The sequence below is a fragment of the Aphis gossypii genome, unplaced genomic scaffold (genome assembly GCF_020184175.1).
Source record: "Aphis gossypii isolate Hap1 unplaced genomic scaffold, ASM2018417v2 Contig00482, whole genome shotgun sequence".
Lineage (NCBI taxonomy): Eukaryota > Metazoa > Arthropoda > Insecta > Hemiptera > Aphididae > Aphis > Aphis gossypii.
Window position 1 is genome coordinate 58,089 of NW_026083128.1, and position 13,155 is coordinate 71,243.

Genomic DNA, 13,155 nt, shown 5'->3' on the forward strand with positions numbered 1-13,155 from the left:
CAGTGTTGTTTAATATAAGAATCACACTGAATATATAATTATAATATATTATAATCAATTAGGTAAAAAAAGTTTGCACATATATATTTTAATATTTTTTAATCCGTGTTTTTTTTCTAATTTCCTACTTTTATTATTTCGTAAAACTAACAAAAATATCTATTTACTATCATAATTTATATTAATTATATAATTATATATTATAATAATTACATAATAAAATGAAAATTAAATACATTTTTTTGTATTTTCGGATTTTTATTCGACACTAAAAATGTGATCGGACTTTTTGTCCAAATTTTTTTTTTTAATGGACTATTCATCATTTAAAACTCAGTTTGGTTATTAGTATGGTGTTTTGTATTGTACTTTCGTGTAGATTCCTATGTACGCCAATGATTTGAAGTAGCATCTGCCGGATGCCGCAACTAATCTTTGTACCTACCCAATGTTGCATATGAATTAACTTTTTGCCTATTGTGAGTTTGTGACTCATTAGTAATAAAGGTGTCCCGACTACCCAAATGTCAACTTGTCAAATGATAACATTGTAGTGTTTTATAATGAAATTAAATACTAATATACAGCTTAATTTTGAATTTCAGTCTATCTATACTGAACCCAAGATAATATTATAATATTACGTTATACACACATGAATACATGATACATACATATATATATATATATACATACCCTTATATTAAACGTTTACAATTATAATGGGCCTTTTTTAAAAGAATGTTTTTTGGGAGGGAATCAGAAATTTATAACATTTAATAAACGTTTTTAATGTTTATAGTTTGTCTCTTTTTTGACTTTGTGCGGTGAACATTAGTTCGTTTCCTAATATTATTTCAATTTTATGTGTATTGCGGTTTTATTTTTCAAATAAACAGCAATTGTATAAAAAGGTAAGTGTTTTATAATTAATTTTAATATTATGAGTAGAGCTTGATTTATATGAATTTTAAAAAAAAAAATTTATTAATGAATTATACCTATAAATTAGATTGAAAATAATCATGATTTTGACAAATTTTTGTCAGTATTTGAACTTAAATCGCTAATAAAAAAAATTGTGCTTATGTATGCTAAATGCTTATAATTTTTGAATCAGTATAAGCCTAACTTATGAGGAACTTTGTATTAAATTTTCAAAGATTTTGACTGCATAACATTTTTTATTGATATTTATATACAAAAAACTAAACAAAAACGAATATTTCAAATGCCTTATAAATAGATTAAAATAAGCGAAATAATTTGAAAATTAAATCATGTAAAAAAAAAATGCTAATCTAAATAACTGGTCAAATTTTAGTCAAATTCAAGTATCTACAACTTATACTTTTTTAGTAATAACAAAACTTAAAAATCGTTATCGTTACGCAAATTCGTAAAAATTTGAACTATAAACAATTATAAAAAAAAAATTGTAGCTAATAATTTTTGATTTTTTTTTAACTATAATAAGAAAAACTCATAAGGAACTTTGTATTAGTTTTTTAAGTTTTATTGGTTAACCAAATTTTTTTTTATCAATAGTTCAAAAAAACATACTTTTCTGTCACTTTTTTTTTGTTTTTCTCGATATTTTTGAATTTTGATTAACTATTGGAAAATATTTACTTTTAACCTCTATAATGCAAAGCTGGACACTAACTAGTTGGAAAGTTAAAGTTAAATTATTTTTAACTTTGTAACTTAACTAGTTGAATTTAATGTGTAAAATAGTCTAATCTAACTCGTTAGAAAAAAAGTAACTATAATTATTGTTACAATTCTATTATATTATGTATTTTTTTTTATTTTGTTTCGCCTTTCATTTTCTAATAACCAACAAGTGATATAACTATTAATTTTCAAGAAATTGAAATTATTACTTACTTAATTAGAACGTTTTGACCAAATTACTATGTGTTTAATTCAATTTTTTAATTTTATTTCAATCAATAATTGAAGTTAGATAACTTGTTATTTACATTTTAACAAAAAAGTTTTTTAATTTTTAAAAAAAAATTAACTTCTACACTAACTTTAGTTTCTATTTTCACCAAACTAACTTCTAACTAACTAAGTTAGAAATTCTGGCGTTTTCAGAAATTAACTTATATTTTAACTTAGTTAGGTTTTTTATTAAAGTAACTTAACTTCAACTAGTTGAAAAAAATGACTAACTCGCCCAGCTTTGCTATAATGCATCAAAAATATACACTTTGCCATCAGCAACCACCCACGAAGTTTGAAATTGAAGCATTATTTCGATAAGTTATGCTATACACAGATACAAAAAAAAACACATTATTGTAAAATTAATACCTACATTCATAATTTCGTTCAGAATTTAAAAAATCATCAATGGGTGACTTACAATAATTTTTTTTTAGTTTTGTTCCTAGTTTTTAGTTTATACTCTTATTATGCCAAAAGTACAGATTGTATTAACTGTACAAAACATAGGACATAGGTAGTACTTACATATTTAATTAAATATAAATTTAAAACATTTAATTATAACTTTAGAAACTAAATAAGTTTTATTTATAATTAGCACAATGGCACCTCATCGATCCAAAACTAGTGAGGTTTGGAATCATTTTACAGAAATCGAATATCAGAAGGCAAAGTGTGGATATTGCAGTATTATCCTCAGCACTGCAGGAGGATCTTTAAGTAACCTTAAACGACATATGAAGTCAAAACATTATACGATTCCATTAAATACAAATCAAAGGAATGCAACAGAAGGTTTGTGCAATTGTGTTAAAAAATATATTTTATAAAGTATTTTTGTAATGATAGAAAAACTATATTTTTTTAGATATTGTTGATGACCCAATTATACCTGGATCCGAATTTACTCCAGGTCCATCTACATCGTCTGAATCGACTCAAGGTCCATCTACATCATCTGAATTGACTCAAGGTCAATCCATATTTGATACTGCTAGACCATCAGGAACATCTCGTCGTCGCATAAATGGACAGTCCACATTATCTAGTTATTTCAGCAACACAAAGCCACTAAATGTCAATCATCAAAAAAGAGTAGATCAACAACTGATTAAAATGATTGTTAAAGGGTAAATATAATAATTACCTATAATAATAATATGAAATTTATATACACTAAAAAGTCACTATATTTTTATTAAATAAAAATGGTAAAATTATATATTTTTTTTATAGATATTATCCATTTGATATAGTAGAGGATAAAGAGTTTCAAAACCTTTTGAAGATGTTGAATGGTGGTTATAAGCTACCTTCAAGAAAAACCGTATCTAACAGCATGATACCTATGCTATATCATCAGACACATGAGAAAGTGCAAGCTTTCATGACCAACTGTTTTGCGGTGTGTCTGACAACAGATGGATGGACGTCAATTAAAAATGAGAGTTTTATGGGAGTTACTGCTCACTTTATTGACGAAAATGTATCACTTCAGTCAGTATGTCTTGGGTGTGAGAAATTTGATGATAGGCATACATCTAAAAATTTGGCTTTATTTTTAAAAAATACTATTCAAAAGTGGAGTATTCAGAACAAAGTAGCTGCAGTTGTAAGCGATAATGCTCCTAATATAGTAGGAGCCATTAGAGAATGCAATTATCGGCATATACCTTGTTTTGCCCATTGTGTAAATTTAGTTGTCCAACGAGGTCTCAAAGACATTAATAACATTCAAAAAAAAGTCAAATCCATAGTGGAATATTTCAAACGAAGTTCACATGCACAGTCTAAACTCCTGGCAATGCAACAACAAATGGGCTTGTCGCCATTAAAATTAAAACAAGACGTGGTTACAAGATGGAACAGCACACATGATATGTTTAAACGTATAATAGAAATTAAAGATGCTGTTGTTTCTACTTTAGCTATTCTTCAATGTGATGTGGAACAATTGACTGTGGCAGAATGGCAAATTGTTGAATGTTCAGCAAATATTTTACAAATATTTGCAGAAGTCACAAAAGAAATAAGCAGCGAACGATATGTTAGCATGTCCAAAATTCTTATCTTCATACAAGCAATGATTGACACAATGGTTAGTTTTCAAAGTAATACAGCATTACCACATGAAGCTTATGAATTGGTCAATACATTGTTGGGAGAATTGCAGTCAAGATTTTCAGGCTATGAAGAAAATGAAATTGTTTCACAAGCAGCTCTTCTTGATCCGAGGTTTAAGAAGATGGCATTTGACGGATATAGCCCAAGAAAATTGGAACTAGCAATTGAGCAGTTGAAGAAGAAAGTCTGTCAAGTGACTTTGCCTGGTACGGATAATCCAACTGCATCAACCAGCTTTCTAAATGCATCTTCTTCTTCATCATCTTCATTGATATGGAAAAGGTTTGATCAACAATATGAAGCTAATCAAACTGCAATTAATCCCACAGCAGCTGGGATTATCGAATTGGATAGGTATTTACAGGAGCCACTTATCAGCAGATGTGAAGATCCCTTAAAATGGTGGAATGAGCATAAATTAATGTATCCACGTTTGTATGTAATGGTAAGAAAACGGTTATGTGTAACAGCTACCTCAGTTCCATGCGAGAGACTGTTCAGCAAAGCAGGCATGGTCATAACCGAAAAAAGATCAAGAATGCTAGCCTCCAAGTCTTCACTAGTACTATTTTTAAATCAAAACCTATAAAAATGTACATATTACTTATCACTTTTAAAGGTTGTAGGATTTTTGTAGTTTTTATAGTATTGACCACAGTTATTCTGTTATAGTTTTATTTTATATATTTAACATTTAAATTTTTGCAATTTATTTATGTACCTATTAACAACATAGATATCCTGTTACAATTTTATTGTTTTAATTATATTTTATATTTTAATTATTTTATTTTTGTTTTATAGTTGTTAGTTGTAATTTAGTGTTTATATTTTGTTTCTATCTATATTGGACATTTTTATTAGAATTTAATCATTTGTTTTTTATGTAAATGTTTTTTTTAACAAGAGCTTAGTTATTATTTTATTTTTCATATAAGTATGCAATAGTTTTTTATAATATGTAATCATTATTTTGTAATTTTGGTTTTATTTAAAATATGATTTACACAATCTTACAATCTTAAGTACCTATTATAAGTAATAACTTATGGTTTATGGATAAGTAGTAAGATCAATTGCGGTGGTTTGCTTCACAGTTTAATTTAGTTAACACATTATTACATTATGCTTTTGTTTTTTATCTTAGGATGCCTTTACATATACCTACTTAACACTTTTAAGAACAAAATGTATTTAATAAATAATGATAGTTGATATCTACAAAAATAATAATGAACACTTACATAGGTGTGTGCATCATAAGACATAAGTCATACATGTGTAACAAGACATAAGTAGGTACATAACCATTAATTCACTAAATATGAACATTGAACAGTAGGTACTGGACACGCAACAATAGTAAAAAAAAAAAGTATCACCATTCATTATCATTATTCAGATCTAGTTGATTATATTATAGTGAAAGCAGAAAGAGTAGAAAGACGACATCGTTCACCACCTGGGTGTGAACGTTTTAGTAGTTGGTAGTAGTGAACATAATATATCGGTATGGTGGTGACCGTTCGGTCTGTCGTTCAGTGAACTTCGGTGGCGAACACTGTGAACGTTTTATTAAGGTGGTGGAAACCGTTCTGTGTACACTGTACAGTGTTTAACAGTGTAGGTAGGTGAACGATGAACGACGTCGTTCATCTAAATGTGAACTAGTCCTAATCGTTCACTTTGGAGAATAGTTCAATTGAACTAGTTCGTTCACGAACGACACATCTCTATTCAGTAGTCTATGTTCTTCTAGCCTTTTCGAAATTTATGAAGCAAGTTTATTAGGTTGTTTAAAATATTGGCTCTTGGATGACATTCAAGAAAAAGTTATTTGTATGCCAGTGAATGATACGATTTCTGTTATAGTAACATTTATGCACTCATAAATTATATATTTTTTATATATACCTATATATCTTATTTTAAATTAAATTAAGATTATTTTTTATTTAATTCATACTTATAATATTTTATATTTATTTACTATACCTACTTTTAATTATATTATAAAATTAATGTTAATATTTTATTGTATTTTAACTGTTGTATAATATGTATGATGCAGTAATATATTTTAAATATATTTGGTTGAAGGTCATCTTGGTCAGTTATTTTATTTGAAGAAACAAATGAAATACAACATGTACCATCCTCTTGGCTTATATCAGAAAAAAAATGCTGGTTTCCTGCATCTAAGTCTGACAATAATGATGGTACACTTTTTAACTCTAACCAAATCAAAAGGATGATACTAGAATGTTCTCCACATAATAGATATGATGGAATAATTTACAAAGCAACTAAAGTTGCTGGACCATTTAGTTAGTACATTTTTATTCTGGTTTGTCCTTAAATAATTGTTTGATAGTTAAATGTCTTAAAAATGTAAGTGTATTTTTAATTTGATGAAAATAAAAAAAAAGTATTTTTAAATTCTTATAATTTTATTATAGTAAGTACTTACTACTTAATACCTAATACTTTTTTTATATAGACAGTGAACTTCAAGCAAGGCGTGTGTCTAAAGCCTGGTCTGGTACTGATATTAGTAGTGATGAAGATGATAATAGTATAGAGAACACAAAACTAAGAAAGAGCACTATTAAAAAAAACAAACAAGATCAAATAATAAAAAAAAAAAAGACAGATTCCCTTTTTACATTACCAATTCCGCCAATATCTGCAGTATCTAGAATTGCTCAAGTATCTGATAATAATGAATCCACAGAACTATTACAATTAACTTCCAATAGTGAAATTACTAAAGATTTTTCATCTAAAGCTAAGAAACATAGATTGTTTTTACTTAGTTGTATGTATTATGTGTTGATAGTAAAAGTAATATTATATTGAATTATAAACTATTTTAGACACAGATATTCAGTATTCACTTGTCTCAAAATAAATCCATAGAACTATTGCAGTCAACTTCCAACAGTGAAGTTAACAAAGCCTTTGTCTCAAATGGTAAGAAAAATAAATGTTTTTTGGTATTGATACATTTATTTATTTTTTATAGTTTACATAATTACATGTTAAATTTAAATTTAAACTGTTAATTGTCCTTAAAATAAATATCAGATCCTAGTAAAGATTTGTTTGAGTTTTTGAGTAACGCTAATGAAGATGATTATACAATAATGTCCAATGACGATGATGACTGTTACGGACCTATACTGTCCGTATCGATTATTTTATATGCATAAGATCATACAATGTCAAATTTCCTAACTTGTAAAATTAATACCGCAGGCACACGAGTACAGGACACGAGATAGTAGAATATTATATTAATATAATAATTTGACAATTAAAGTAAAATCACACGTTTCATTGCAAAAGTCGAAACTCGGTGTCTTAACGATTTGATAAGAATCATGGGTAAGAATACACAAGCAGTCGTTCCGGGACCCCTCGTATGACGAAGTCACCGCCCACTCTTGTAAGAAATCATATATACGAGGGATCGAGACAAGAGCTCGACAGACGGTTACTGTATAACCAACGAATAGGGATATCTATGACACTCAGAGGCCGGTCGTAACACCACTCCTGTCATTTTGATATCAGTTTCTGAGGCAGGTCGTAACACCACTCACCATCTTATTTTATATATTTTACATTAAGCTTATAAGATTTGTATTCGTGCAAGAATTATTTTAATAAATAATTAACTTATACTTGAACAACACGACGTATTCATTTTGTACGTTGATGCATGAATCGACCTAGTCGGGACGCAACGGAAAAATTGGCGCTGCGGACAGGGTTGATTTCAGAGAACGAGACAGATCAGAAATATTGCTAATATTTTCCTGTCAACTTCTTCAACCAGAGGCAATTTCACCAAGTGGATCACCGTTGGATTGAGACGTCTTTCCAACAACTCTGTGGAAATCGATCTACAATCATTGTTGCAGTTCAGGCACGGCGAGAAGATCAAGCAAGCAGAATGAAAACAGCAGTTTTGTAAGCATAATTTATATATGTAATCGTCTCCTTTGGTCTATTGGTCCATCGTAGTAGGGAAAATTTTTATTATTTTTATTTTGGGAATATATAACAGTAAGGTTATTTGAGAATTTTTATTAAGATTTATGAGAATTAATTATTTGAGAGATTATGAGATTATTTGTGAATTTTATTTGAGATTATATATGAGAATTATTTGAGATTTATTGAGAGAAATATTAATTAATGAGTACGGGTTCTGCAGAAAAGGACGCCGAAATTATTGACGAGTTTGAAGAAATAGCTCGAGAAACATTAGATAAGATAATAGGTATAATAGAAAACGATAGTAGTATTGTAGATTTAAATGATAGCAGTAGTGAATTAATTACTGAAGCAGAAATAAGTAGATTAATATTAAGAGGACGTCGAAGGTTAATTTTTCAAATATCAAAACAACGCCCCGGACTTCCAATAGTACTCCGAAAGTAATAATGGTATAATAAATCTAAATATACCCTAAAAAATAAGAATATTTACTTGTGCGTATAGAGCCATATTCAAAAAAAAAAAAATACCACCTACTGTTTTTACAACGAGAAGTTTTCCGTTTTTCAAAAGGTCATAAAATAAATAGCTAATAAGTTTTGCAAAAAAACTTTCTATAGGCACGTAGAATGAGTTCTGGTCTTTAATTTGGTACCAAAATCGATTCTCTACGGCAAACAATGTTTGAATACTATTGGAAGTGCGAGGGGATAATTTTATGGAAAGTATAAAAAAAAACTAAGTTTATGCCGTAAACCGGTGCTGCTGTTGTAATGTGGCGGCCGTTGGCAATACATACTCCCACCGCTGAGGCATAATATTATTTTGACGGCCGAGTGCCGACCCGCGTCGTCGCTATCCATAAATAATTATTGCGGGCGCGCGGCGATATTATTTATACGATTGTCGATAATAGATATTAGACCTTATTCTATCTATAATCGTGATTCTTGGTATCAAACAACGACATTTGATAATAGTATACTAGTATCACTATTCACTTCTGTAGTTCTGTATTTTATTATAGTAAACTACGAATTATTTTACCGTTTACTGTGTGGCGTGTGCTGTATTTTTATTATATTTTGTTGCATTTGCTTCACTATAAAAATGGACCGTTCTAAAAAGAATACTCCATACAGTTCGAAGAAACCGTCTGTAAAAAAAATCATGGTTGAAAAATTGAAAGCAGCCCGTGATGCAAAAAGTAAAATATGCCAAATTACAAAATATGATACTTTATTATTGTTTAGACTCAGAATTTTAAATTTATAATAAAATAATAATAATTCAAGTTTACAGAATGAGTAGTGCTTATCATAAGAACCAAGTCACTTAGGTACCCATTCGTCGACTATAAAATAGTATAACGGGTTTCTTTTCACTCCCACTCGTGATTTTACTAATACTAAGCTCTACTCATACCTTTTAGATTCTAACCGATCTTAATTTTTTTTATAAACGCTCGAAGTTCAATATTGACAAAATTCGTCAAAATAATGAATATTGGCTAATTATTTTAGTTAAAAATGTATAAGAATTTATTACCAAAAGCTAATAATTGAAAATGTAATACTTGTTCTCATAAGTTAAGCTTAGAATAATTTTAAAAAAATTGAGGGTTATTCAATTAAAAAAAAATAGGAGTGTTTAAAGTTTTAATTTTCACGAAATCAAAAATGTACAACGTAAAAAAACGAATTTTTATCAAATGAATTTTGATTTTTGTTATAATTAAAAAAGTACCTAACCATGCCGTATGCAACCACCAACCCGTTATATTAAAAAATATATTACTTGTAACAAAATAAAATATATAGGCAACAATATTTAAATATAATTTAATCTAGACTGACAAATCATCTTCGTTCAGAATCGTATTACTATACATATAATGTTTTTTAATTTTGTTATTTGTATAACTACTATTATCTAACTATTCGAAATAATGCTTTAATTTTCAAATTCATAGGGGGTTTCCGGTAGCAAAATGCAATTGGACATCCTTGGTGCATTATATTAGAGGTCTAAATTATTAAATGTCCAATAGTTTTCAAAAGCGTCAGAGAAAACCCTAAAAAAGTAACGGAAAACTGAGAATTTTATTGATTTTATTTTACTGTAACTCAAAAAATAATAACTGTAAATACTTGACATTTTTACCAAGTGTAATTGTGTATACAATTGAAATACAAAGTATATACTGTAATACTGTAATACAAGTGTATTAGCGTATTGTCTATAGAGGGTTAAATTATCAAAATATTTTGACCATTTTTGAGCTATTTATACAAGGTTCCTTATACAAGTTTTAATTATCGCAATTAAAAAAAAAATTAAAAATCGAATAGATATTTTTTATTATAAACCTGATTAAAGTCAAAATCGTAAAAACTTAAATTTATACATTGGATAATCATCAAAAAATGTTTAGATTAAAAACTGCTAATTTTAATGCTCAACAAGAGGAACATTTTGATTTGGTTCCCCATGATACGTCGACTGAAGAAAATTCAGGGGCACCTTCGTTATTAGAAGGTCCATCAAGAAACATATTTTCTAACGCAAATGAATTTACACCCAGGTATATATCAATAATTTATTAACTCGTCAGATCGTAGTTTGAACGTAAAACATTTAATCATATAATGTCTTTTTTTTTAATTTGTGAACTTTATTAGAAATATCGATGAAATTAAAAGTCATGTGTTATCGGCTGAAAAAGCGCAAACTCACGATTTTTCCAACACTTAATACTAATTTTTCTTATACCTACCTTGTACCTAATCTAACCAATCCTTACATAACTATCCAAAACATTTTATTTTAGTGAATCATTTGGTGAAATTATTGGTAGGAGAATTGTTGATTTGTCCTACATATTTGCCCAAATAAAAAATGTTAATCATGATATTGGATTGGGATGTAGTTTCATTGATATGGATTTTGTGTCTGAAGACCGCAGAGGCTGTTATTCAGAGTGCTGGTTTATATATAAGATGTGCAATTTTAAATCGAAGATATGTACAGTAAAAGAATCGCCTAAAACCAATTGGTCTATAAATAAAGACATCGTTAATAGTACAATAGCAATTGGTAAGTTTAAGGTACCTAGAAACTCAAAGTATAAAATCTGCGACTGACAGACTTGTAAAGTATTCGAATACATTTTATTTGTATTACATTTTTAGGAATAGGATACACACAAGTACATGAATTCTTGTCTGGCTTAGAAATACCCTCAATTTCGTCTAATACGTACACACATATCGAGACCTTATTAGGAGCTGAGATATCTAATACTGCTTGGTCAGAAATGGAAAAAGCTGGTCAAGAGGAAAAAAGATTAGCTATTGAGTCAGGCTGTGTAGATTCTGATGGCATACCTATGATAACTGTGGTAGCGGACGGACAATGGTCTAAACGAAGCTACCGAACTAAGTACGACGCATTGTCCGGTGTAGTATCATTTTTAAGTGACTAGAAATAATAATTTAATGTTAGAATCTCAATAAATGGAAAAATAATTTTGCTTAAGATTCGTTACTAACACATTTCATAATTTAATATAGGCTAGTATTATTGGTTATAAAACCAAAAAAGTGTTGTTTGTTGGGATTCGGAACAGGTATTGCGTGATTTGCGAAAGATCTAATAATAAAAAAATAGAAACTCCGAATCATATTTGTTTTTTGAATTGGAAGCAAGGTGCAACTAGCATCGAAGCTGATGCAGTTGCAGAAGGTTTCAAAAGAAGTATAGAAATACATGGAGTAAAATATTGTAAACTGATAGGTAACAATAAATTATAAATATATTTAGTATAATAGTATAGGTACTGTTACCTTGATAAAAACGTAAATTACATTTAGGAGATGGTGACAGCAGTGTCACAAAGAGACTTAATGAGATACTACCGTATGGCCCAATATGTAGAATCCAAAAAGTCGAGTGCAAAAACCATTTACTCCGTAATTACAGCCAAAAATTAATGGCCTTATCCAAGCGTACCGACTACCCGATTGAAATCCGGAAAAAAATATCTGCGAATATTTTAAGACTTAGAACTGATATAACATGTGCATACGTTTCCATAAATTAGAAAACAAACCTTTGTATCATAAAGTTGCTGGTAATTAAAAAACACATTATATGTTATACATGTTTTTATTCGCTAAATTATATATACAATATATATAAAATTATTTTAGGACTTAGACTTGATATAGCTAACGCACCAAATCACCGTATTTTTGAAACCCACGAAAAATGTTCAGCATACTTTTGTAAAAAATCTGGTGTTCCGCAAAACATTCCTTTAGAAGGAATTTCCAAGTTGAAACCAATTAGACAGGAAATTGATACAATTGTATCTAGATTGTCAAATAATGCAGAAAGTTTGATAATGGATGTAGACAACAACGCTTGCGAGCAATTCAACAGTGTAATAAACAAATTTTTAGGTGGCAAAAGAATAAACTTTACACAAAAAAGTTCGTACTCTACTCGTGTACAAGCTGCTGTTATCAGTTTTAACTCTGGAGAATATTTAAGATCGGTTAAGAAATATGTAACACATAAAAGCCCAGGTATTTTATTACAATTAAATTAAAAAAAAAATGTATTATATTATATATTTATAAAGGTAATTCAAATATTTATTTATATGTTATGTCTTGATCTTTAGGAAAGGTTGGTAAACATTTTTTGCGTCGAACACTAGCGAAACGTTATACGTGCCAGAAAAAAAGAAAAAGTAATTCAAATGAACCAAAATTAAAATCTAAGCGGCCAAAAAGAAGTAATAATGCAGATGAAAATTATGGTCATGCAGATCCACTAGATAATCTAAAAGATGTAAATGATGAACAGTTTATAAATGAAATGAATGCATTTGTCAGGTTTTTATATTATTGTTGTCAATACAAATATACTTATATACATATATTCATAGTATATTATTCAACTTCTATTATTTTCAACATTTTTAGAAAGTTGGGTGAAGTTGACTGTGTGCACATCGAAAAAGAAACCAGAGACCAGGCTAGTAGTGAGTTATGGAAGCGGGAA

At 28.7% G+C, this 13,155-nt stretch overlaps 1 protein-coding gene across 1 annotated transcript; it reads left to right on the forward strand.

Moving 5' to 3' along the window:
- The first annotated feature begins 1,912 nt into the window (after positions 1–1,912).
- Positions 1,913–11,569, forward strand: LOC126554395 (E3 SUMO-protein ligase ZBED1-like). The gene is made up of 7 exons (XM_050209470.1): positions 1,913–3,086; positions 3,193–4,642; positions 6,957–7,053; positions 7,168–7,264; positions 10,520–10,669; positions 10,916–11,181; positions 11,277–11,569. Exons 1-7 carry the CDS (start codon positions 3,073–3,075, stop codon positions 11,567–11,569), a joined length of 2,367 nt encoding a protein of 788 aa, XP_050065427.1. The 5' UTR covers positions 1,913–3,072.
- Positions 11,570–13,155: the final 1,586 nt, after the last annotated feature.

Excerpts from the sequence above, each read along its gene's own strand:
- LOC126554395 (XM_050209470.1), top strand. Across the intron at positions 4,643-6,956 it reads TAGCCTCCAAGTCTTCACTA|ACACAGATATTCAGTATTCA; the intron begins GTACTATTTTTA and ends AAACTATTTTAG. Across the intron at positions 7,265-10,519 it reads GACTGTTACGGACCTATACT|ATTAAAAACTGCTAATTTTA; the intron begins GTCCGTATCGAT and ends AAAAATGTTTAG.